General features: G+C 39.6%; 1 protein-coding gene across 1 annotated transcript in view; it reads right to left on the bottom strand.

The window, feature by feature from the left end:
* Positions 1 to 1,026: 1,026 nt before the first annotated feature.
* The window catches only part of PHF21B (PHD finger protein 21B), a 174,888-nt gene continuing 148,862 nt past the window's right edge, over positions 1,027 to 27,052 (bottom strand). The window contains exons 8-15 of the mRNA XM_069851299.1: positions 21,818 to 21,869; positions 15,220 to 15,296; positions 12,093 to 12,147; positions 8,507 to 8,529; positions 6,961 to 7,119; positions 5,863 to 5,938; positions 4,755 to 4,858; positions 1,027 to 2,312 (exon numbers count right to left, since the gene is read on the bottom strand). Coding sequence (XP_069707400.1) covers positions 2,088 to 2,312; positions 4,755 to 4,858; positions 5,863 to 5,938; positions 6,961 to 7,119; positions 8,507 to 8,529; positions 12,093 to 12,147; positions 15,220 to 15,296; positions 21,818 to 21,869 — 771 coding nt within the window. The 3' untranslated portion in view covers positions 1,027 to 2,087. The remainder of the gene's footprint in view (positions 2,313 to 4,754; positions 4,859 to 5,862; positions 5,939 to 6,960; positions 7,120 to 8,506; positions 8,530 to 12,092; positions 12,148 to 15,219; positions 15,297 to 21,817; positions 21,870 to 27,052) is intronic.

The following is a 27,052-nucleotide window of genomic DNA, read 5'->3' as shown; positions in this document are numbered from 1 at the left end:
ACAACGACGACAACACCTTTAAATTGTCAATCAAGTTTAATGCATCATAAAGAAGTAAAACTACATTGGCATATTTAAGACAAACACTTTTTTTTTTTCTATGCACACTATCCACTGGACAGTCCCCTTTTTAAAATAACTACTTTTAACAGTCCAAGACACTTCTTCAGAAATTCTTCACATATTCACCCTTCCACGCTTTTCCTTTTGTTTTGTCTGAGAAGGAAAAAAAATCATTAAACCTGAAAACATTTACATTGCAAGCCACATTAGAATGCATAATTGGCATACAATAACCAATGTATAACAATTGTGTTTTACTTACTCCACTTTGTTCATCAATAAAAGAATATAAAAATCTTGTTCAACTGAGTGTTGTGTATTAAAATAGATTTGTATAGTACTGCACAGTTTCTCCCGGAGTTGTGAAAATGGTTGAAGGGACCATGTGCTGCCTAGTGATGGGTGACGGGAAAAGCCAGTCCCTCATGGTTTGTTTTTTCTTTTTGTATTTAACAAAAAAGGATATTCGGCACCATGTGATATGCTGATGTGAGAGACTAGCCTTGTGTCATGCTCTGGTGGCTTCTTGCTTTCCTTTAAGTACCTGTTGTGCTAATCGACAGAGAACTCAGAAACAACAGAGACGATGGCGTCTAGTGTGTGATGTTGAGAAAAACCGGGGTGCCCATCACTACCTTCCCGGGCAGGATGCAGGGTGACAGGGGACCTGTAGCCTGCGGGGAGGCCAGGCAGACCCTTGCAGTATCAGGAAGACTAGCAAGTGAAATAAGCAGGCGCACTGGGATTTTCTCAGGCTAATGCTAAATGCTTCCCAAATGTGCTAAAATCCAACAAAAATCTTAAAAAGTAATCAACTTTCAAAAAAAACCAAACCCCAAAGCCTTAAAATTTTCCATGGCCTGTCCCTCCCCCAGAAATCTTGATATTATCCAGTATGAGAAACAACCCCTTGAGGCAGTTTTTTTTTTCCTGTACCATTTCAGCAGAGATTTCTGCAAGCAAAAAAAGAAAAAAACCAATAATAATAATATTAACAACATTACATATTTTTAACAATAAAAATGCAGTACAAAAATGGAAAGTCATCTTTTTGGCATATTATCTGTACTGGCAAGAAACCAAAAACAGAATATTTATTTGCTTTTTCCTTTAAAAACAAAATTCCAAAATTAACAAAAAAGAAAACCCCTAAAATAATCTCTTTAAAAAACAAAACCCAACCTGCCAAAGATATCGACTATTATGGTTTATGCTAAATCTTGCACAAAAACTCCATGAGAAAAATACACCAATAGCAAAATAAGTAAAAAGGACCTGCAAAAAAGTAAGGAGTTTTACAGTCATACTTTTTTAAATACTTCGGAACGCATATACAGAAGCATCAGCATGAAAATACTTCAATATTTTACTAGAAATGCTAACTTCATACAGTTTCTTTATTTAAATATCTGCAATTCTCAACTCTAATAATACTGAAAAAAATGATATTTTGTTTCGAAGGCTCTTTGAGTGTCCATGACACCATTCTGGTCAAAATGGCCCCATCTCCAGGTCACCTGAATCAACGGGGCCAACTTTGTCTCTCTGATAAGAATCCATGTCAAGTCCTAAGTAATTCAATTTCTGGTTATCTCACCAACTTCCCTCCCACAAATAGCTTTCAGCCCAACTACTTTTCTACTAGCTCACTAACTCTTTGCATTGAAAATTTTCCCCTTAAAGCAGAACTGGAAAACTGTCTGCCTCCCACAGAAGGATATCTCGCTTCTTATCGGCCAAACTTCTCCGCTTCATCCTTAGTCATAAATACATTAAGGCCAACATAACAAAAAAAATCTCATAAGCACTGAAGGTCTCGGCAAATACAAAACTGCAGCACAACCCGCTCCATGGGAACCTGCTGCCACAGTGACCTACAAACTGGACTGATTGGTTTGCAAGTTTCTATGCGTATCAAAACTGAGATTGCTCCTTCTCTCCTTCGTTTCAGTTTAATCTCTCCTCTGCGCAAGTGTATAAAGTTTTTTTCCCCTCCTTCCTTCGCTCTCTCACAGCCGGCTCTGTCAGTTGTTACCCTGTGATTGCTGCAAGGCTTTGTGCATGGCAGCCGAGGCAGAGGAGGGTTTGATCCAGGGGACAGTTAGCAGGGAGGAGGTGGTGGTGGTCGTCATGGTAACCTGAATCATCTGCTCGTTTTGTATCAGTCTAATGAGGGTTTTGAGACGTTCCAGTGATGACTGAGTTCCTTTCTGCTGGGCCAACAGGCTGGTTTTTAGCTCTAAGCATTTCTGTCAAAGAAAGAGAAGGGGAGAGAGAAGGAAAGATTGAGGATACATTCCAATTGGTGTCAAACATCTCTCCAAACATCCCTTTGTGTCTTGAGTGCACATCCTGCTGAAATGAAGTATATTCTCCTTTGGGGATAGTAAAACCACAGCTTAACGAATGGAGTAATCACCAGCGCTGCATACACTGCAGCAGCTGTCTAAGGTAACAATATTCATCCCAGGCCAAATGCATTCAGAGGACATTTCCAACCCCATCCTGCAGACAACCTGGCAGAAATGCCTTCTCTGCTCCAAAGAGATTATTGGCACGGGACTGTGATAACTATATTACTGGAAAGTACCAAAGCTACCAGCAAGGTCTCTAAATCTTACCAAATAGCACTGATACATGCCCAAAGGATATACCTCAACATGATGCATTTTGCATGTGCCACAAATTTTAGGGAGTCAGTACAGTGAAGATAAGCTGATCTCTCTAAACATGATGTCAGTATCTTTCTGGCAGAAAACGTGATCAAAACCATTAATATGACACCACTGCAGCCACAAGGAAGTCTTTTTCCCATGAGGTGGCCAAACTGCATTCCACAATCACTTGAAATGCTTCATACAAACCTACAGGAAAGTGAGTATGACAGTGTGAGCCAAACAGATGCATCCCAAAGCTCCCTTATAGAATCATCTGGGCTGGAAAAGATCTTTAAGATCAAGTCCAACCATAAACCTAACACTGCCAAGCCACATCCTTAAGTGCAATGTCTTTTAAACTCCCGTTCTTCCCCAAGAAGAGATAAAGAAGAATCAGTAATTCTACTTTCCTTTCTTAACTCTGTGCTGCTCCAGTTAACATTCCATCCTTTATACTATCAACTGGTCTGGAAGGGACTATGTGACAATGAAAAACCCGGGCCTGTCTGATAGATAGAAAGGGATGGTGGCCTCTCTAATATCCCAAACCTCCTGTTTTCCCTCTCCCAGTGGGCCCGGGGGTCTGGCAAAGTTGGTTACTTGTCTGCAGATTGCTCCTCTTTAGCTATGGTCTAGAATGCCTGTGGTAGTGGGGGCAGTCACCAGTCCTGGGGAAGCTAGAAATGCTCACTTGAAAGTTGAGGTGTTGGAAAAGCAAACACATGGAGCTACTCAGAGGTTGGTTTAGACCAGTGAAACATCAGATGAAGGATAAATCATATTCTGTTTTCGCCAAACAATGCCATTCCACTTGTGGCGTGTGTAACTATGCTCTCTAATGTAAATCTCTGTTAAGGCAAACGTCAGAAATGAAATTGCTCTGTGCTGAACACCTTTAATTGCTTTCCTCCTTTCAAGTGGAGATATCTCCAATAAATACAATCATCAGCTGATATTACCATTTAAATCAGACAGCACTGCCCACTGAAAGAATCTGATTCTAGAAATCTTACTGATTTTGACAACACCAGCATACATCAGACAGCTTACTGCACCCACAAATTATTTTCTTTTTTCAAAAACCTCATGCCGCTGCACTCTCCTACCTACTAAAGACATTCTGTACCCCAGAGTCACTTCTTCATATATATGTGTGTTTCCATTAGTACTGATGGTGGCTACACACTCTTACAGGGAATATTCCCCACTGCGATGTCTTTTAATAAGTTATTGCTTTTCCTCCTGCTCTATTTTGAATGTAATAAATATTTTAACATGCCTCCTCTGGATAACTGCAGTGGTAAAAGAACTAGTGACCAGTTACTCTTGGAGCTGCCACTTTGATTTTTCCAGGGTAAGAAAGTTTCAAACATTTACTGAGACTGCCATGCAGGATAACGGCTAGTCCTTAAGTGTTGGCCCAAGGTGATGTAGCCCCAAATAAATTTCTTCACCCATGAAGGATAGGAATTATGGCTTTGAACTCAGCCCACTTCCTACTGCCAGAGACTGATCCTCAGCATGGTATGTGTGGGAGACATCTCCAGCCAACATCTAGCTTTTAAATGAATTCTCAGAGAAAACGTTTGTGAATCCTCTTCCAGTCATGCAGCAGTCATTATAATATTTAGCCCCTGAGACAAATAAAGATTATTTCTACCTAAACTCAAGAGTTTTGAGCTAATTGATAAGCAGCTGTCACGTGAGGACATGCTTGTGACTAAATTTTTCACATGGAGAATGGAAGTCCCTTAAAGTCACTGCTTAGATCAGAGCTGTGTATGGTACAACAAGAAAAGCAGCCACAGCTATTTTGGAGGCTTTTTCTATGTGCAACAGGAATTTAGGTGATTTCTCCTCAGCCTGTTGCCTAAAGGAAATCCATGTGTTTTTCCTCACAAAGAAGCACACTCACACTTGAACATCTGTAGAGTGCGAGCATAAATAATTTTCTAGCCACAAAATACCATTTTTTTAGCCATAAATTCCTTATATGTATCCCTGCAGGAAACTGTCCCCAGTCAGGTGTCCTACCTTGACTGCATTGTTGAGAAGTCGATCTTTTTCTTCTAACTGTCTAAGCTCACTCTTCAGCTCACTGCTTCTCTTTAATAACTTCCGTTTCTCTTCTTCTTTGACTGCAGAACAATAAGATTAAGGATGCAGAAGTTAAGGAAAGGACACAACAGCAAAACTGAGCTTCACAACACAAAGCAGAAGCAAGTATTTTGAATGGTAAATTTCAGGTCTCGTTACCCTTTTGACATCACACACGGCCAAATAAATCTGAAGTTTCTGCTTGCATGAATGTGTCTATGTCAACAGCTAGCACACAGCACAACCTTGCAGCTAGACTGCACCTTTTAGATGAATGAGAATTAAGCCTTGGACCACATGTGGTCCTGGCGGTCTCCAAGAAAAGAGGTGAATGGTATTTAAGAACAGGTCAGCCACCTGGAATGGCAATAGTTCAGCAATCCTGGATGAAAAGCACAGATCATAACAGTACCAAACCTTCACAAAGCTCCTTACAAATATGATCTAACGCCCTAAGCAGCCCATTATAAAAGTGCAATAGGGAAATAAAAAAAGAGTAATGGTCAATGCACAGATATCATATGACATCTGATATTAATTATTGCAATATCAAACAATACCAAAACAACTAGGAGTTCATATTGCTGTAGCATCTGAGACAGTAGCCTAGCATCGTGCTACATACCCAATTACATGGCTCTGCCTAGCCTGACTGTGTCTCTCTGCCTCCCATACTGATATGATTCTGCCTCAAAATCCCATTTGCAGTCCTGTTCTCAGGAAGGCACCATGTTGTCAACAGCCTCATCCACAGAATGAAGTTCTTAAGAGGTGCACCTGAGCTTCCTTGAAGAGCGAATATAGTGAAGGAAGCAAACTGAGAGAAAGGGAAGAAGTGACCCGCTGTTCTTAGCCACAACCCCTTATGGCCCTTTGCTTAATAATGTCAAGACACCTGGTAGCTTTATAACTTTAATATTAGTGCCGTGAAGGACTCAAATGGCATCACCCGTCATGAACAGGGAACCTTGTCAATAGCTGTGGACTCAAATGGCATCGCCCGTCATGAACAGGGAACCTTGTCCATAGCTGTGTTAATCCCTACCTGTTTTATGAGTAACATAGGAGTGAACAATAGCCAGAGTTCCAGTCCATGGCACATTGTCATCTTTCTTTAACACCTATAAGCCCAGGAAAGAATAAAAAGTTAGGACTCACAAAGACACACATTAATGTTTTTCTTCCTCTAGCCTCATAGCAATGCAGGACAAGATCTAGGGTCCTTCTCTAAGAATTTGCAAGCTGAAGGGCAAGAGAATTGTTTGAGTAGCAGTCTCCATTGGGGCTTACTCCTTCACACATCTCTATAAACAGCACTAAACAGTGCTAAAAGGGGGTTACAAATCCTCTGTTTCTCATTGCCATGGCCAGAAGACATTCTTCAGCCCTTGAGAAGCAGATGTCCACACTGTCAAAAGTATTGTCTGCTGAGCATGAAAGAGTTTGCTGGGCCAGATAAAAACACAGCTGCACAGATCTAATCCCGGGCTGCTCAGCTCTCTTCAACTGCCTGCTAGCATTTCCCCTTGACATTCCTTCAAGGAAACATGGCAGTTATCTCAATACTAAACACAAAGAACTCTACGGCACAAAATTTAAGCCACCACTCTACAATTTAGTGGCACTGTACTTTTTTAGTAATTGTTTCCCTGTTCATGCAATCAGCGTTATTCACAGCAACTAGACAAATTAGCATTCCTGACAGGGCTATGATCAATAGTTGCGTGTAATAAACATCATTTAAAGAAAAGGAAGCATTCTCCTTACAGTTTTCAGATCCACTGGTGAACAGTGTCTTCTTCTGACACTGTTTCCCTCATCTATAAGATTTACATTACTCATCTGGCAAACCTACATGCTGGTGGCTTTATTGTAAAGATAGGAAACAGAGGAAATGAAGAGACATTTTAAAACGACAAATCTCAGCTGATGTGAATACAGGGAAGCTAAATGTATGTTCTAACTCTAGTATGATGAAAATACCCAAAAGAAATGCCACACACTGTACTAAAAGGCTCTCAGTGTTACTTTAGCTAATGTGGTCCCCTAACCTGTGACCATAGGTTAGACTAGTTTAGCAGTACACAAATTTGAAGTTTCTCCCATTTTCTTTTCTTAGCATGCCACGCTCCATGTAGCTTACCTTCTGTTGGCACTTCGGACAGACCCAAACCCCCTTGGGGGTCGTTTTGAGAGGTGGGTCCAAGCAGTTGAGGTGATATGCTCTGGGACATGTGCCACATGGCTGCAAGTTAACACCGCGCTTGCAAGCAGTGCAGCGTTCATCGTGGTGGATTTCATTCTGCAAGAGAAGAAGAAGGATAACTTGGTTAAAGTCAATCCATTGATTGCTATACAGCATTCAAAGCCTCTATTGCAGCAGATAGGGTCATTCAAACACAAAATCAAATCGTCAAAAGCACCCTGGCTGCTGTAGAAGAAGACAGAAATAATGGTGTAGGATAGCAACAAATACAAATGAACAAACTAAAGAGCCAGAAGCAAATTCCATAAACTGAAACAGGTCAAAAAATAAAAGGGAACTAATCAAACACAGGAGGGAGTCAACTAATATAGCCAGCTTGTGACACAGGAATTATTTCACTTGGTTTTGATATTGTGTCACTCCAACACATGCATCACCATGTGCAGCTCTATTTTGAAGCATGGGTCAAAGTCAATACGTGGATCACTTGTCTTTCAAGTCCAAAGCTGAAGGAAGCAAGCAAGGAAACGTTTCTGGGGAAAAAGCACAGTTCCATGTTTTATGCTCATTGCATCAAAGAGCAGTTAGGAAAACAGTATGCTCAAGCACAACCTTTTGCTATGTCCCCCTCTTGTGAGAACACCTCTAGGGGGCTTCTCTGTCTCTCTATTCTCCCTGGCACTAATTGTTCTCTGTACAGCCTTGCTCTGACAACCTTTCTCCAGCAAGACTGATTAGTACTTTGTCTGAAGCAATATATAAAATGAACTAAGACTCATCAACAAAGTTACAATGTCATGTAGTAAATTGCTATGCTAATCTGGTGGCAACATTAATTACTCTTTGTATAATTAAGTGCATTTTAATAAAGGAGATACTGATTTTGAAACTCTCATGGCTTGTGAATCATTATAAAACCCCTAAATTTTTGTAGTGCTTTTCAAAGAAGGAGAATAATAATTCTGTACCTTTGTTAATTCCAAAAGCATATTTTCACTTTTAGGACTATTAATTATAATGTTTCACGATAGTTTTAGTCAGGCTTATATCTTGAATTCCAACACAATCTTGCCAAAAAATTGTTTTCCCAAATATTACTCTTTAGAAATTACCTGCTCAAAAAGTCTTAATTTCAGCCTCAATATAAAGAGATTTAATCTATACAAACTAGAATAGATACTCATTTTTCTTAAAATTTTCATTAAACCCTCAAATCTGACTAGCAATTTCTCAACCAGTGGATTCTACAAAGGGATTAAACTCAAGCCTTGCATATGAAAGCCCAAGAGTTCATCTCTTTAAAATTCTAACTTAAGAGCCCAAAGATTTAGTTAAGTGGAAAATGTTTCACACAATCAGTTTGAAAGGCAAGGACAATACTACGATTTTGTACCTTGATAGAGACTACAATAATCAGAAGCAAGCACTGAATTACATGATGATGAGAAAGACATTGGCAATACACAAAGTTTGCTAGACATACCTTCCAGAATGGATCCTCATTTGCTAGCATATGAAAGAAAGGCAGAGAAGAGATTAGTGGGAAATACATTGCTGCAGTGAATGCTAGTTCTCAGCTATGGGAGCAATTTTAGTCAAGCTATGACACGGGAGATCTGGACATCACCAAAATCAACAGAGGCAGGAAAGAATGCAACAGCAAACAGTAGAACTAGCATCTGAGATTTCAAAATTTACATTGCAGGAATCCTGTGTCTGAAGATCTGATGCGAAAAAGTCGAAGTATGAGAAACACAGACTATTTTATAAAAAAAACCTTATATGTGGACCTCCTCTCTGCATGTCACTAATCCAAAAGTCTTTCCTAAGGACTTCAGCCTGCTGTGTGATGAACAGCCTGGCCACAAACCAGCAAGGCGCTCAGGCAGACACTTAACTTCAAGTATGAAAATGGTGCCACTGACTTACTGTTAAACACGTATTTAAATTTTCAGCTGATTCCTGGCCAAAATGGTCAGCTACTTGTGGAAACGAGTTTTATGCTATCATCAACTCTTTATCATCAAACTATTCCCATCCAAATTGCCAAGATTTTCTGACCTGCTGATGAACTGAGTCTGTAGTGATTGCATTCACGGCCTGACAAGAACAAGGACTATCAGAGCTCACTGGAAAGCAGGCCAAGCCTTTCACAAAAATATTTGAGAAAATTATCACACCTTGGTGCAAAAATAAAAAGCCAGAAAATTTTAATAGCTTTATGGAAACCACACAGTGCGTTGTAATTTTTGCAGCTAATTTCTAAGAAGCTGGTGCACATTGTTCCCAATGACAAACAACTGATGGGGAGGCCCTTCTTTGGGTTAAAGTGGAAAAACCAAACTGATATTTCTGTCCTTCCCTCCTTCTCTAGCTCCTTCTCTGATCACAAATGGGAATACAGCTGCCACAGAGTGATCTCTCACATACAGACCAGTGCGGGATTTGTTTCCTGCTGTTACACATTCTTTTTATACACTGATGTGCACATACATGAGAAGACACATACTCATTCACACCACATACACATATAAGAAGAGGAACATAAGAATGAAGGAAGAGGTTCACCTAAGTTAGACCAAAGTCTATAAAGTATGGGGTTCATTGCTAAGAGCATCCAGCGCTGCCACTCATGCACAGAGTGCAAGAACAGGGCAAGCACAAAGTAAGTTTTTCTACTCCATATGTATCCTTACAGACACTAGCAGTTTATAGGCTTCCCTAACCTTGCATCTTTGTTATTATATTTAATATCCCTAGATAGATTTTTCTTCCCTAAATTTGTCTACTTTTCCCAACAACTGTAGCATCCTTTGGCAATGAGTTCTATAAATAACCACAGACTTACAAAATCTGTAGATGTCACTTCATATACTCAAATACACATGCAGAGAATCACTACAGTATGACACTGCAATTACTCAGGGGATATAAATGTTGTTCAGGTAAACAGGGGCTTGGTAAGAGAAGAGTCTCTTCAACAAATGATACGTGTCAGGGAATGTGACCTCGTTTCAGATAAGACATTTTCAGATAAACGTATCCTGATTAATTGACATTTTGCTGAAAATTTACAAGAATTGCTCTCTTCTGCATTTATGGAAATGACAGTTATGTCTTGTACTTCATAGAGATTATTTTAGTTTGTTTATTTCTCTTCTCAGCTCACTTCTATTATAAAGTTTTAAGCATTTTAAAATATGTCCAATTCTGCCTTCCAGTTGCTGAAAAATTACAACGAAGACAATTTTTTTTTTTAAATGAGCATTTTAAAAGAGAAGCGACAGTCAGCTCTGCACTGAACATGGACAACTATATCACTGCAGCGTCAAGCTGTCTGGGACAGCATCTGCCTTCAGTTCAGAGCTTGCACAGCATCTGGCACAATGGCATCTGGTGCATACAGCTAAAAAACACCTACAGAAGCAGAGAGTTCTTATATGAAGAAGTCCATCTTAAAATTGTCAGCACACACAGAATCCCAGCACAGATTCTGGATGCTGGAAAAAACAATGACACTGGACTCAAAGAGGAACTAACAATTAAGAAGAGTGAGTGCTGATTTCCAAGCAGCTCTGAGACAGTCGCATCACTGGAGCTCTGTCACTTGCCTGCTTCCTTGCAAATGAAACAGGAAACACACAGCAGAAAGAAGGTCAGAGATATCAAACCCTAACTTAAATGAAATCCACTGAGGGGCTAAGAGCACAGCTTGCTAACGTTGCCATTCTCTTCTGTTTTTCCATGTGCGTACACAGGAAAAACAAGTGCAATGATAAAACAAATAATAAATTATAATTTTAATTTTGAAGATAAAACTAAGCCAGGAATAATGTTCTTTCCACTGGGGCTCACAAGAGCATGGGTTCCTGCTAAGAGGCATCTCATCATAGCTGTTTACCATGTAATAACCGCTCTTGTCCTCTGAGACCCAATGCATTAAAGACACACAGTAACTAAGCCAATTGTCTGCCTTAAGCACATGAAGTTTTGAAGGTAGAAAAAAGCCTTACTGCATTTCAATTGGTGATCCTGCGATGCAGAAATTCAAGATGGGGTCAGAAAGGTCAAGCACTAAACATGACACTTGACAGGGATATCAAACAAACACTGAAAAAATTCATGTCTTAATTGAAATTATCCCTGTAAATGCTCCTAACATCAAAATAATATTTGGCTTAGAAAAAGACATGTCTTCTTTTACCTCTAATAGTAGAGCCTACGTTATAAAGGCAACGGGGACAAGGGTATAATCACATATCTTTACAGGCTTTCTCTCCTCTTCTGCAATGTAACTTAAAATTCTTACTTTCTCTCTTAAAATCCTACATGGATCCTGTCTGAATAATTAAACTGTACACAATGTTCTCCTTGTTTCATCTCCCACCTCTGAACTCTTTCCCTTCTCAATACATTGCACGTTTTTCCTGGAGTGCGCTTCTTCACACAATCTAATCATCATCATTCCCAAATGGCTCCTCTGAGTTGTTCATTCTTAAGGCTTTCACCATGAAATTTTCAGTATCTGAAGGCCTTACTAATACAAGATTGGCCATCAAATCTAGATTTATGGCTCCTGCACTTGGAGTGGGAAAAAAATCTCTGTTTTTTCAGCCGCTGTTTTTAAAGCACAAGGTATGGTAAATTTCTAGCCCTTGAGGACAGACAGCAGTTTTTAAAGCTGATGAAAAGAGGCAAACGAAAACCCCAAAACAGTAATTATTTTTTTAAATCCCAATTTTTCATTATATATTTTTAAGCACTTAGGGATGGCATCACTGCCTTCTTCAGGCAATTCTCTCACTGCATGCTGCTTACAATACTAGAGATAGGATTTTCCACTGATTGCAGAAACTTTGGATCTGTCTCTCCACAGTTTTGACCTTTAGCCTTCTCCTTCAATTGTTTTTGCAGGAAAACCATCTATTTTCACTGCATACTAAAAAGTGCAGAGACCTTACACAAAGTAATGCCCTGTGGTACCCTAGCAGTAACTAATACAAAATCCTACTAATAAATATTTAACATGTAATTAGAGTAGTAGCATATTCATCTTAAAATATACTTACCTCTTGTTGAAAGGAACAAGGGATTATTCAAATAATTTGATGCAAGGCGTTTCCGCTACAAGGGAAAAGAAACAAACCAGTGTCATTGAACAGTGCTCTGGCTGTCTCTTACCATTTCATACTAACAACCTCCATAAGCTTCCCTCATACACAACCAGCTATCCAGAATCCACTTCTGTGACTTAGAATATTCATTGGTAACCCCTGAGACAGTCATACAAACAGTTCATTATTTACCTTTCCAACAATTCCTCATTAGAACACTTTGATGTGCATTAGATTTTTATTAACAAGAGAGAAATGCAAATTGCAAATTTTATTGATTGAGTCAGAACCATAGACTCATAGAATGGTTTGATTTGGAAGGGACCTTAAAGATCATCTAATTAAATGCTCCCTGCCATGGGCCGGGACACCTCCCACAAGATCAGGCAGCTCAAGCAAGACCCCATCCAACCTGGCCTTAAACACTTCTAGGGATGGAGCATCCGCAACTTTCATGGGCAACCTGTGCCAGTGCCTCACCACCCTCATCGTGAAGAATTTCCTCCTTATGACTAGTCTAAATCTCCCCCTCTCCAACTTATAGCCATTAAGTTCCAGGATATATTCCAGAGGTTGATAAGAGCAAAGCAACAGCAAGAGTAACTCCAAATCTAGCAGACAAACAACATAAAGGAGAAGTTGTGTAATAAATTGTTGCTGTGTGATGACATCTTTCTTTCCACATAGAAATGATGATGGGTTTCCCACCTGCAGAAAAGCATTGCTACCTTCTGTTGTCACTTGCCTACAGTTTGTAGGAACGTATTTCATCTGCAAGTCATGGATTAGGGCCTAAGCAAATATTTGTCTTTCAGAAGTTAATGTGTACTGGTAGCGAGTTCAGTCTCTTGAGGTCACTAAAGACTCAAACTTACCTCTGGACACCTGACCTCTGGACACCTGACTGAGGTGTTTAACCAATATAATGCAGCCCATAACCAACTTGTCAGACAGTAAAAGCTGTTGGTCAATAGCAAACCCACCTTCATTAACAGTCTATCTAACTCCTAATTGTTTCCCTGAGGCTTCCAATACTTGTACAACAGGACTGAAAATAGTAACATTTTCCTCCATTAGACGTTAGACTCTGCTTAGAGGAAAATTAGAGGGGTTTTACTAATAAATGACTTATTCTGTGGTGAGTAAACTGTTCCTTTATACACAGGTGCCTGCCACACTGTTATTGAAATTTGAATTGATGTTTCTTCCTCCAAAAAATACGCAGCCTGAAACTTAACCATTTCCAATGCAAAAAAAACCCAAGCAAAAATAAAAAATCAAGGTACAGAGGGAGGGGAATAGAATGGCATGCTTTTTTTTTTCTTTAAGAAAAAAGCTTTGAAAAGAAAAAGCACAACATTCAAGTGAAGACATAAGACTGTGATCACATATCTGTAATCAAGGAAGTTAGCATCACCGCTGCAGATGCTGAGCTCCTGCCGTTTTGAGGGGCGTTGGCAAATAAAAAGTCTAATTTATATGCAATTTCAATTTAAACAATCATGAATTAAAGATCATTCAGTAGACTAACCATAAATTAAACTGCACCAAAATGCCTCAAATGCCACAAAATACCTCAACTCACTGATTAGCAAATCAATCTGAGCAGCTAATTGATCAGAGAAAAACCATCTGCCTCCATTTTACTTTGAAGGGCATTCCCCATGGTCAGTACTTAACGACAACTCCTAATGAGGACACAGCTGATCAGCCACAGGACTCTTTCACAGACATTTCTTTCTCCATGCCATCTTTCACTTCAGGATATGCTTTTGAGAATAGATATAATGAGAATTATGAACTAGGGATGCAACAGATCTCCTCCATCACCTCCTCCATCCCTGCTCCACGATAATTGAGTTTCTCACAAACACCAGTCAGACAACAGCCCCAAAATGCTGCTGCAAGCATTTTAATAATCTCATCACAACATAAAGAGACCATAAATGTAATGCTAGCAAGGCTAAGCTTCCTACTGTGTTAAATACTGGATGTATGGACATTGGTATTTGCTCTGAAGAAGTTGCTACAGAAAAGTTGAGGAGTTCTGAAGACTTCAAGTGCCTGGAGCTGCTCGGGAGTGCAAAAATCTCCAACACTTTTTTTTTCAAAAAAAAAAGAACAAGCAAGCCACTAGGAAGCTTGACTACCATGGTGGGTTTCTTACTCTTATGTGTTTGCTGTCTGCCAACACAGAAATTTGAAATATTGGCATTCCAAGATTCTGCATCGCTTGTATCTAAATAAAGAAAAATCACTTTCTTTGAAGAATTCAGAGGAATCACTTGAAGAATTCAGAGGAATCTTTCTTAAACGGAGAACTGGCTGCAAGTTTCATTGCTGTACGCAGTTCAAACAGCAACCTCAAACTGTGATTAAATGTTAAAGCTGGAATTTTAATATGCTGAATAAATGCATATATGCCATTTCAGAAACAAGGAAAAAAACATTTCAGAAAAAGTTAAAGTCTATTATACATTGCTTTTACATCAGGCTTACATTACAATATTATGTAGGACCAAATTTTGCTACTACCATAAATGTAACAGCATGTAAGTGTAACAGACAACAGAGATTATCTAGAGTACTTTGGTTTTAATTATGCATTATTATATTTATTACACAGACTTCCATACCCCCTGCAGAGCACACTGATTCTTAAATCAACACATCCCTTTTATGAATGTCACTAATAAAAAAAGCCAAGTTCTCCATTTATTATTTGGCACATAGGAAAAGTGAAATAGCAATGTTAGTTTGAACATAATGCAGTGCTGTTCTTCAGTTGTGACCTAAAGGGACCATCTGCATGGGTGAAAGAGTAATTAGGTCCCACGTTAATTTAGTCCTTTTGGCCTTTATTAAAACTAAGATGAATTCTAGTTTGAAGCAATTGATGTTGTGGGGTGGAAACCTGTTGCTTAGCTACTGAAATGAGATCTTTTCTTTCTTTTCCACATCAATATCTCTTTACAAGTAAATGTGTGGTTCTGCATTCATATATACTTTTGTAATAAGAAGCACTTAAAGCTTTTATTGACATGAAATAGAACTGTGGTAAAAAAAGTGAATGCTAAAGTACCTCTGTTTCCAAGAGTCCACTGTAGGCTGGATTTGCTGTGCTTCTTCTCTTTCTTTCCTGACGCTTGCTCTGGATTTCTGTAACCATGGAAAGAAACATGAATTGTGTGTTTCTCATTCATCGGGGAAAAATGTAGATCTAACTTGTTAAGCAAGATGCTCTCACCCTCAAGCCCTTGGGCTTTGTGTTCAGTTTCAGTTTCTAAACTATAATTGGATTGCATCAGCATTAATATTTGCTGCAGTTCAAGGTGTGACATTAATAAGCTTTTCCTTGTAAGATTCAGAACACAGGCAGTATTTTTTTATTTTTTCCCTCTTCCAAGGTGGACTTCTGATACCCCACAAGATGTTTATTATGTTCCCTTCAGACACATATTCAGCAAGCATCAACACAGAGCTTTCAAAGTACTATCAATGTCTTTTATTAACGAAAATGAAGCATTTAAAGCAGTTAAGCCTTGTAATTCATATCAGATGAAAGCAGAGAGATCCTTTTAAACTTAATTTACTATTCCTCTGTGGAGTTAGAAAAAGCATGGTCAGAATGGCATTGCTAGATTCAGTTCTAACTAGGGCATGATGATTTATCCATCCAAAAATATATAATTTCAAGATCCTGAGCATGCAAAATGTTGTTACAAGCCATTCATGTACTTCTGTCACTGGAAACAGCAGCTCAAAGATAGGCTCTGCGGTCCTGTTTGGAAAAGGTGAAATACAAGAGAACTCCCTTCTGGTGAACAGCAGCACGTATTCAAGATGGTACTCGCTGAGGACCGCATTTAGCAACTATTAGTCACGCATGTACTTCTGTGAACACATACAGAAAGAGTGAGTGGATTCCTAGGCCACTGAAATCTGCAGATTTAATGCTACTTTTATCTGAGCTAGGACTTCATTCCCTTCATATGGAATTTCTTTTCCAGCTCTTGATGTAAGTTCAGAATGGTGAGATTATTATAACCATGTATTGCAGAGCCTACTTTTGATTTTGATAAGAAAGAACAGACCTACTACAGAAAGAAGAGTCACCCAATGACATCCCATGACATGAAGAGTGCACAGCTGGGCTGATACTCTGTTCTAAAATGTTTCTTAGGTAAGGAAAGTTTACAATCCGCACTGAGGTGCCGAAGGGATGTTGTCAGTTTAAATGCCCCCACAATGGTGATACGTTCATTTTGTCTTGCTCTAAGTAAATTTCTCAAAACAAGAAACTGTCAGAAGCACTAGCCCTTCAGCCCAGAGGACCAGAGACACACTAAACAGAAACTCAGGACACCATCCGGTTCTGCAGAAGGTCTGGCATCTTTCATTAATGTCTGAGGTAAAGAGGTCTATCTCAGAACATCCTCAGTGCCAGAAAACGGCCTTCAGGATCTTGAGTGCTATCTCCATTTTGCAATCCAACAGCGTGATACAGCTCAGCTTTCAGGTGTTTACGATACATGGGAGTAGGATTCCCAATACATAGGTCAAGTTTCCAGGCACACTTTCCAAATGTCAATCACTTCCCCGTGGAGTAAAAGGGGCTACATACCACTTTAAGTGTTCCTACAATAAATGGTATTAGCATTGTCAGTCATATCTTGGATGAGGTATCCCTAGAGATGAGGTCAACACTCTACATGGATTTTGTACTGCCAAGATATTGATTGGAAACTTTTCATTGATGAAGGACTATTGGCTAAGCTGCCACTCTTGGCATAATAGATGTATCAGAAGGAAACTGGATAGACAAGAAAAACAGAACAACTACTTGTATATTCTGACTGGGTTTTCCCACCGGCACAGGAACATGTCACCTCTCTCACTCAGAAAATGTCTTCTTCTAGGGCAAGTCAAAGAGTACAGGCAAGTCTTTATTCACAGCCTGACATGACTTATGCTGCCATGTGACTCAGGGAGAGATACAGAAACTCACTATCAAGAAATGTGTGATCTGAGGCCGCACTAAGGCATATAATAAATGCCATGGCTGCAACCACTGCCAGCATCTTGTTAACATCCTTGGTGCTACATAGACTCCAAACTGGAAGATCTTGTACAGATAAGAGGTCTGTCCCACTGTGAAAGTATTTCCTATGAGATGCTAAGCTCCATATGTACGGACCTGGCATAGTGTGGGTTAAAATGTCTCAAAGCAGATGATTCTGAGATGTGACCCTATGCCTCTCCCCCAGAGCGGACAGTTACAGGAGCAGAGGTGCTGAAGGGCATGTCTCAACCTGTTACCTGATCTGTGACCTGACCCAGGTGAGAGGCAGGGACAGAGAGTTTAAGTAACTGTGCATACACCTACAATATCGTAGACATCTACCACCTTCTTGGACCCTAACAACAAACAAACACATGATACAACATGTGGAGCCTGGAAGGTGGTGACTATCTTTCATCTCTTCTATCTCTCTTATAAACTATCTCTGTCTTTTCTCTCTTTCTCTGTCTCTCCTCATTCTCTTTTCCTTCTGTTTTACCTTAACAAGTGTGGCTGCAGCAGGCTGTAGCACACATTTTTGGTGTTTAGTTTCGACTTTGGCAACATCAGGCTCTTTAAGTTTTTTGGTTCTGCTAAGAAGATTGCTATACAGTGTTACTAGTGTTTCTTATTGGTGCTCTATCACATGAGTCATTGATTGTTTCATCCAGTGTTTCAGTGCAAGCACCTTTTTTAGTAAAATATTGTTTACATCCTCCTCTTGAGCAATTTGTGTCATTTTTACACCTTGCCAGTGATTCCAAAGAGCTCACTTTAAGTGGGACACAACACCATCCTGAAGCTTCCAAACTCTTTGCCATCCTAAGAAGGGAAATAGGCCTTAGCAGCTGGGTAAATGCTGGACATAGAGCCAGGAGCCTGCCAGTAGCCTGCCACAGAGCCACTGAAAGAGAGATGGTTGTTCCTGATACCAGCATCAGTGCATAGAAATGGAATGCTCTCAAGGCCAAAAGATGCCAGAGAAAATACAAAAGAGGAATTATGTGCCTTGATGCTTGCGCATCGGCTGCTGACTTTTTACTTTGGTTTCTGCAGTGTGAGCTGCAGCCATGGTTCCTGCCACAAGGTCACTGAACCCAGGGCTTGTGGGATCTCAGCACCTTTGCGGCCACATAGAGAAAAAGCTGGAGTTAGGGCAGCCCAGGCTGTCCTTTTCAGAGGTTGTCACAGGGATCCAAGATTGTGACTTTTAATTGGCCTAGAAAAAGAAACAGAATTTAACACAGAAGAGACTTCTGTGTGTCAGGGTCCATAATTGGGCTGAGTGTCTTCACAAGGGGACTGTTAAGGATCTGTAGCTCTCTGCCCTTTTGGGTCCCAGGTTTAAGAGAGAGTTTCTTTGGTACATGCTTTCACCAAGGCAACAGAAATATTTGATGGAGTCTGAATCACACATGTGGTAGCTACTTAAAACGTAGCTTTGGAGGAGGCATCACTATAGTACAGAGAGAAAAGCTGGCTGGAAAAAAAAAAGTAATAGCAGTGGGAATACGTGGAAATAGACAGAGAGTATTGAACTGAAATGGCTCAAGACGTACGCCATCCTATGCAATCATCAGGGAGGGAGAGCACCATGTCAGCACTTTATGGAAACTGAAAAAAAAATGTCTGTGCATGTGCTACAAGGAGTATATACATCTAAGAGTATATCTGCAAATAATCAAACCAAGATAGAGCAGAAGCACATGCTGGTATACTATCTTTTGTTACTTGTTACTTCTGCTAAAAGTTATTATTTATGTTTCAAAACAGGACTTAGTAAAGTAAAAATAAATAATTTATTCTAACCTCATAAAACATTCCAGTAACCTGTATGGAAACGTTTCAGAATTTTTATTTTTCTATGGTAAAACAAGATAGGCATTTTTAGAACAACCTGAACCAAACAATTCTTTTAAAGTTTTCTTTCTATCTACTTTTTTTTACACAATGGTAATGCTAAAAGGTGTTCTAATAGCCTAGGGAAAGAGATTTAATAAGTTATAACCATGCAGTGCATAACAGAATTTGGCTATTTTATTCCTTAGTTAATTAATTTTAAAAATAAAACCCAAACAAAAAAAAAAGGACATCTCTAAACTGCAATACATTTGACAGAGATTAACATATTTGAAGGTATCTTTATGTTGGAGGCAAAGCTCCAACAAGCTGCTGCCTTCATCAATAAACACTCTGTATGGTCATTCTGTCAAGCCCGTAATGACAATTTCTCTTCAGTGAAAGCCGTACCTTGCAGAATGTAAGTCAATGGAAGCAGCTCTGTTCATTTACTGTTAAAGGCCTCAAAAGATGCTTCGCATCTGAGCTCTGCAGAATAGAGAGCTTTATCCCAGGAAGGGTAAAGATGCTTTTCTGGACCTTAGGGGGAAAGGCTGCTAGCCTGATAAAGAAATCCATATAGAAGTGGATCACAGTCCTTCACCATTAAATTAATGAATAAAATGAAGAAAAGCAGTAACACTGTGAATTAATGATACTGAGTGAATAAGCTTTTAATGACCCAATCTCGATACTGTTTAATTCAAAAAATGTGAAATAGAGGAATACATTAGAAGCACTAAAATAAACTGAACTGTGCAATGACCATTGGTTCCTGAAAAATAGCAATGGCTGATAACCATAAATATGACATAGCACTAAAATAATAACCTTTAGCATGTGAAAGCTGTAAGGGTATTTTTGACACTTATAATCACCAATACTCACGAAGAAATACCCTTTTCATAGTAAAGAGCTCTCGGTGAGAGCCATTTATTTAAAGCTAGTAGGAATATAAAAATACAATTTGTCTGAAAAAATTGATTCTGCGGGACTAGTATCATAGCAGTGAGGATCAAAATGTGTGTTTCCACAATTAGTGTAGAACAAACTGAACAGAGCAGTACTTGGCTTTTTGAACATAAGCATTAAGTCCACACAAACAATATATTACTTCCAATAAAATCAAAGGGTGAAGAATTATTCAAAAATAAGTTCTTTCTGTTTTAAGCATAATTTGCACTTCAGCATAATTTCAAATGTTGTCCTATTTTCCTTAGACAAAGAAAACAAGAACCAGTCATCATTTGCACTTTTTGGATTATAAATCTCTCAAAATTGCTTTAGCTTTTTAATTTCCATTTCAATCCATTACCATTAAAGGATTAAAAAGGCCAATGGCTTAAAGTTTCTTTAAACTGCTTTCAAATTTTCAGTCACTGGGACATGAAATGGTTTTCTAAAATGTAGATTTAAAGACGAAAGACACTGAAAATAGGCAACAAGACCCACAGGAAACCTGCTACATATATTGAAGAGAGCTTACAATTAACATGATATTCTCTCCCTAATTCATAAGCTCTCTTAAACCCAAGGAACAGAAGCAGAGGGAATCTTACTAAAAAGAAATCAAGCTGTAAAATAGTAGGTATCTCTTGAGTCAGCAAGGTATCTAAGCATGCACCTAAATCTAAAGTACATAAAATCTAACCTCAGCACACTGGAAATTCCTAAGAATTTTGCTGATAATGGTCCATGGGATGGGTGGTAAATGTAAAACATCATTAGCATTTTTTGTGATCAAGAATCGTCAGCTGACACAGGTACCAGATTTTTCTCCTTATACTGGTGTAACCACACCAAATCGTATTAACTGAGCATGTAACTAAAACACATCAAGCTGTAGACATTTTCTTAAAAATAGCTGTATCTTCTGCGCCCATGAGAACTAACCGATTTTGTCAAGAAACCTTCAACTCGCTGCACAACACCGCCAAACTTGCTAAACAATACCCTTTTCTCTCCTTTCATCTATGCTTTCAGAAAGACAAAGCTGAGGCAAAGAAAGGTCCAAAGCTGCTAACTCTTGCAAAGTATTTTTGGAAGGCCGGAAAAGTAAACAGAACACTATGGAACAGTGCATTTAGCTTATGCACAATATCTGTTTGACTCATATTCAGAAGTCTAGGAAGGCATGCTAGCTGCTCTCACACAAAAGCAGAAGCAGACTGTCAGACTGGAAGTTTGTTTACTTTTTGGCTAAATAGGGAAAACGGGGCCGGGGGGAGGAGGCTTTCTGAAAGGTAGTTTTCTAATTTGCTTAAAATGTCAGATTTTCACCACTATTTTATGCATTATTGTGTGGAACTCAATAGATGACACTCAAAAAAAAAGTGCATTTCTCATGGGGAAAGAGGAGAGGGCATGCTTGCTACAGAAGGTCTGGGTAAACATCTTTGAACTTCTCTTTCTTCAACCAGGTTAGTGCTGGTCAGAGCCTTGCAAGGCTTTATACTTCACAATCATCCTCCAGTTGTAAATATCCTTTCAAAGACCACGATGACCAAGGGAGCCCAAATGACAGCTTAAGCTAAGCCTGCTGGTGCTAACTGTAGACCAGTTCTCATGCCTCTTGAGCTGTGCAATAGGATGGGAGGCAGAGCAAAGTAAGGCCACACATTACTTTAAGGCTGAAAGGTACACTTGTGCATAGATAATGTTTCACATGATTTTTCATTGTCCTTCAGATGACAGAATCACCAATTCCTCTAGGCTGCAGAACAGCCAAAAAATGATTTCACTCAAAAACTGAACTGTAAAACAACATTTGCCATCTTACCTTCCAAATGTTCTGTAGTAACCAGTCCTAATGCTACCATGAAGGCAATTTTCTAAGGAAGAAATAAACAGCGGTTAGATTTCCTACTACAATGACCATGATAGAAGTAAGTAAACAAATAAATCTAGCACTGACAGAATAAACTTGGTAAAGGTATTTTAGAAATTTATCTTATTTGAATGCATATCAATATGAAAAACTTCCATTGAATATTTGCTTCAAATATACCTGATCAGCCCTGTTCTACTTGTATGACTATACGAACTTTAGTATTTCAGAGACTTACAGAGCCAATGCTGTATGACTATTGATTTTATACAGTACATGATCAAAATTCAGTCTATTCAATCAGTCCAATTTCATATTGCTAGCAGCTTTGTTACTTTACTCTGTAGCAATGTAATTTTTTATTATTATTCCTATCTGGACATGACACTGCTTTTATTGGATATGAGCAAGCTGTATGAAGTAAAACAAGGTATGATACTTTCACTGAACTTTGTAACACTAAGCAGGACATCTGAAGCATATTGAAAGTCTCTCCCCACCCCACAAAAAATCTTCCCAAGTTACAAAAAAAATATCATGTGCATGAATTATGAAGAGGTACACTAATTGAATACTTGCCCTCAATGGGGAGTGAACAAACATCTCCCACTGACACTAGTGAACTCATTTTGCAGTAAGGAATCTGATATAAAATATTACTCAGAACACTTGTACCTATACGTGCACAAACCACATCTTCATACTAATGAATTTTCAAAACATGCCAATGCAGTAATAGCACAAATCCTAGAGCAGATTAAAAAAATTCTGTCAGTGATTTTCCATTGGGAAACATTTCCTTGTGCAGGAAGTTTTGCTGAAGCTTTTATTCCATCTTTTTGATGGAAAACTGAAATTCTGCCATGTTGTTCCAAGCCCAAACTGAAATGAACTCCTCAGTTTTGAGTCACATCTGTGGTACTGCGAGACCTCAAGGATCTCCTTCTCTTTCTATTTTGCTGAAATGGCGTTTTCACAAGGTTCAATTCCACAGGAGAGACAACCTGACTACAAAACCCAAGTTATGAGGAAATCCAAGCAAGCAAAGCCCACACTCCAACTCTGATAAAGCGTCCAAAGACCACAGGAAGATGTAATCTTCATACTTGCCCAAAACAAAATGTGTAGATTTAGGTCAAACTAAAATATAGTGTTTAAGCAGTAGAAGGTAAAAACATTCTGTTTCTATGAAAAAGAAGTGTCAGGAGAACTTTTTCAACATTTCCAAGTCAAAATTAGTTTGACTCTTTTTTTTTTTTTTCTGAAAAGCTTTTTCAGTGTGAAGTTTTGTGAAGAAACTTTTCATTGTAGTTCAGAATAAAATCAACTAGCAAGTCCCCAGAACCACCGTTTCCTTTGTGATTTGGACTTTCACACACTGAAATTGTGAAAGCAAGCACACAATTTGTAGATTAAAAGATCTAGCTATGGTGTAGGTTCTTCAAAACCTGGGGGTCAGGATTGGACACTTACATTCTTCTTACATATGTGAAAATATCTTTATCAAGAAGGCAAACTAACAACATCATAAGCATAAGTATTTTCTTTCCACAATTTCCTAGTATGGAATTCTCCATGTACATTACAAAATGGTGATGCCGAATCTCATCATTGGCAATTTAGATGTATTCATGATATATTTCTGACTTCTGAAACTGTGGTAATGACAAGCACATGTGTTTATTTGCATGTCAGACCTCTAGCATTTACTCTTTAAATGTCAAACACACCAGGTAGACACAGTGGGGGCTCCACATGTGAAGGGAAAGATGAATATTTGATCCAAGATCCACTGTGCAGATCTGAGAAGAAAATTAGTCAATCGAGTAAAATTACAAGCTCCACTTCACTCCCACCAAAAAATAACTTTGTGACAGGATATGTCTGGGTGCTCTGAGCAGAAGTAATGACAACACTTAGGCATAGAATCAGAAAGCTGGAACGGTTAGGGTGTGATTGTATTTTCCCAATGGAGCACAGAATGCCTATATGACGTGATGACTAAACTTTAGGGCAACATATATTTTCTGCCATCTAAACTAAAATTATTTGAGTACTGGAATGCTCACTAAACACTCTTCTCTCTTCATATTAAAATTATTTGAATACATATCTAATTGAATGTAATGACAGCATATTTGTTTAACGCACAAAGTGCCTTCACAAATAGACTTGATTTCTCATGATTAAACACAGGAAGGGTTAGCTTTTTTTCTTTACAAAAAATTCCCAGTAGAAGCTCTATTCCTTTTAACAAGCATATTATATTAACAGCACATTTGATTTTATGGCCATTGCCATTTCACACTCATGTAACTTGTTTGATTCAACTCAAAATACTACTTCCACTGCAATGCTTTTCTTTCAATTACCACAGAGTATATGGCTTCTCCTCTGTGCAGGAATCCACAAAACTGAGGCTTCGGTTTCTCTGTATTTTCAGTCCAGGCCTATCATTGGCATTTGGTTCATAACTGCAATGCGTCTCTTCTGTTCTTCTTAGGTGGGATTAAAAACATTGTTACATAAATAAACATCATTTATGGCAGTAATTTTTCTCTTAAATAATAAACTGCTATAATGTCCTGGAAAATGTTGCCAGAAATGCAAAAATTCAGTAATAGAAAATTTTTGAAAAAGTAAAAAGTTTTGGACAGAACCTTCTTGGGTCCTTTTAAGAAAAAAAAAACCCAAAAACGTTCCCCAGGCACTTGGTCCCCAAAGGAGTAGCTCCCTCACATATTTCCTTAATTTCTTTGCAGAAGCCATTACAGTGGGATGAGGGAGGGAGGACCCAGGGAACTACAGGCCTGTCAGTCTGACCTCAGTGCCGGGGAACAGCATGGAACAGGTGATCTTGAGTGCTATCATGAAGCACATGCAAGAGAACCAGGTGATCAGGCCCAGTCAACATGGGTTCACAAAGGCAGGTCTTGCCAAACTAACCCGATCGCCTTCTATGACAAAGTGACTTGGCTGCTGGATGAGGGAAAGGCTGTGGATGTGGTCTTCCTGGACTTCAGTAAAGCCTTTGACACAGTTTCTCACAGCACTCTCCTTAGGAAATGGGCTGCCACTAGCCTGGACTGGTGCACACTCTCCTGGGTGGAAAACTGGTTGGATGGCCGGGCCCAGAGAGTGGTGGTAAATGGTGTTAACTCCAGCTGGAGGCCAGTGACAAGTGGGGTTGCCCAGGGCTCAGTGCTGGGTCCAGCCGTGTTCAATGTCTTTATCAATGACCTGGATGAAGGCATTGAGTGCACCCTTAGCAAGTTTGCGGATGACACTAAGTTGGGTGGAAGCGTTGATCTGCTGGAGGGTAGGGAGGCTCTGCAAAGGGATCGGAACAGGCTGGACCGCTGGGCTGAGACCAATGGCATGAGGTTAAACAAGGCCAAGTGCTGGGTCCTGCACTTGGGGCACAACAACCCTGTGCAGTGCTACAGACTAGGAGAAGTCTGGCTAAAAAGCTGCCTGGAGGAGAAGGACCTGGAGGTGTTGGTTGACAGCCGACTGAACTTGAGCCAGCAGTGTGCCCAGGTGGCCAAGAAGGCCAATGGCATCTTGCCTTGTATCAGAAACGGTGTGACCAGCAGGTCCAGGGAGGTTATTCTCCCTCTGTACTCGGCACTGATGAGACCACACACCTAGAATCCTGTGTTCAGTTCTGGGCCCCTCACCACAAGAAGGATGTTGAGGCACTGGAGCTAGTCCAGAGAAGAGCAACAAAGTTGGTGAGGGGCCTGGAGAACAAGTCTTATGAGGAGCGGTTGAGGGAACTGGGGCTGTTTAGCCTGGAGAAGAGAAGGCTGAGGGGAGGAGACCTTATCACTCTCTACAACTACCTGAAAGGAGGTTGTGGAGAGGAGGGAGCTGGCCTCTTCTCCCAAGTGACAGGGGACAGGACAAGGGGGAATGGCCTCAAGCTCCACCAGGGGAGGTTCAGGCTGGACATCAGAAAAAATATTTCACAGGAAGGGTCACTGGACCCTGGAACAGGCTGCCCAGGGAGGTGGTGGAGTCACCATTCCTGGAGGAATTTAAAAGACAGGTGGATGAGGTGCTGAGGGGCATGGTTTAGCGATTGATAGGAATGGTTGGACTTCATGATCCTGTGGGTCCTTTCCAACCTAGTGATTCTGTGACAAGGCCCATGACTAGACAGGCAGTTATTGGCCTCCATCTGCAGCAGATCCTCGACAATGGCAGGAAGCAGGCACCACATTCCTCCAGACCATCTAGAGCCCTGGGGAGCCTGAACCCACACAGCTCAAATCTCAGGAATGGGCTCTGACCACTGGACCAGGGACATCCTGGGTGGCTGAGATGCTCCATCCTGCTCTGGGAAAGCCACTCCCCAGCCAGGTATCTGCAAGACAGCAGATGCAAGGAGGTTTGCTCTAGTCTAAAGATGATGTACTTGGGAAAGGAGAAACATTTGGCTTAGGACTGGCTTCAGGGCTTCCCAACAGAATGACCCAGCCAGGGTCTTTTCTGTTATTTCAGGTACACTCAGTACCTACATATGGGATTCCTGGCTACTGTTAAGTCTGATGTTTTCTGGTTTATTTGTTTTAAAACTTCCAATTAATTTGTTAAATCCTGGTCTGTTGTGAATAGCATTTATGTAGAGCCACACTGGAGTTCCTTCCTCAGTTTCGTGCTTTGAAGATACAGAAAGGTGTGGAGAGAAATGCCTAGAGTACTTACTTTCTTTATAAAATATCATAGTATCTTTGTTACTATTTGCCTTAAATTTAATAATCTGTTTAAAAGCCATGAGTGCTTTTAGAAATTCACAGGATGTCTTTTCATGATGCAAAACAAAGATTTTTACAAAACCGTTTCATTTTGTAATTACATGTTCTATTTATGTCATTACATGTATTTACACTAATTATGCTGTTAGTTCTAATTACACAAATTGCATAAATACATGATAATCAACTAAAGTTTACTTTCAAAGAACAAAAGAAATTAACTCTATACCTAGATATTTACAGCCATGAAACAAATCTATGAAAAGGAAAAGAATCATTATACTTAAGGATGCAGCATCCTGCTTATAAGATGGTGCTTTCTGAGATCTCCAGTATACATAGTAGGAACAATGTTCACAGTTACAAAAAAAGTAGTCAGGATATTCTAGCAATTTAATGAGAAGCTCACTACATTTAGGAATGCTAC

This window comes from Phaenicophaeus curvirostris, chromosome 1 (assembly GCF_032191515.1).
Source record: "Phaenicophaeus curvirostris isolate KB17595 chromosome 1, BPBGC_Pcur_1.0, whole genome shotgun sequence".
NCBI classification, from domain to species: domain Eukaryota; kingdom Metazoa; phylum Chordata; class Aves; order Cuculiformes; family Cuculidae; genus Phaenicophaeus; species Phaenicophaeus curvirostris.
Note: the sequence above shows the minus strand (reverse complement) of the source record. Positions and strands in the feature narration are given on the sequence as shown.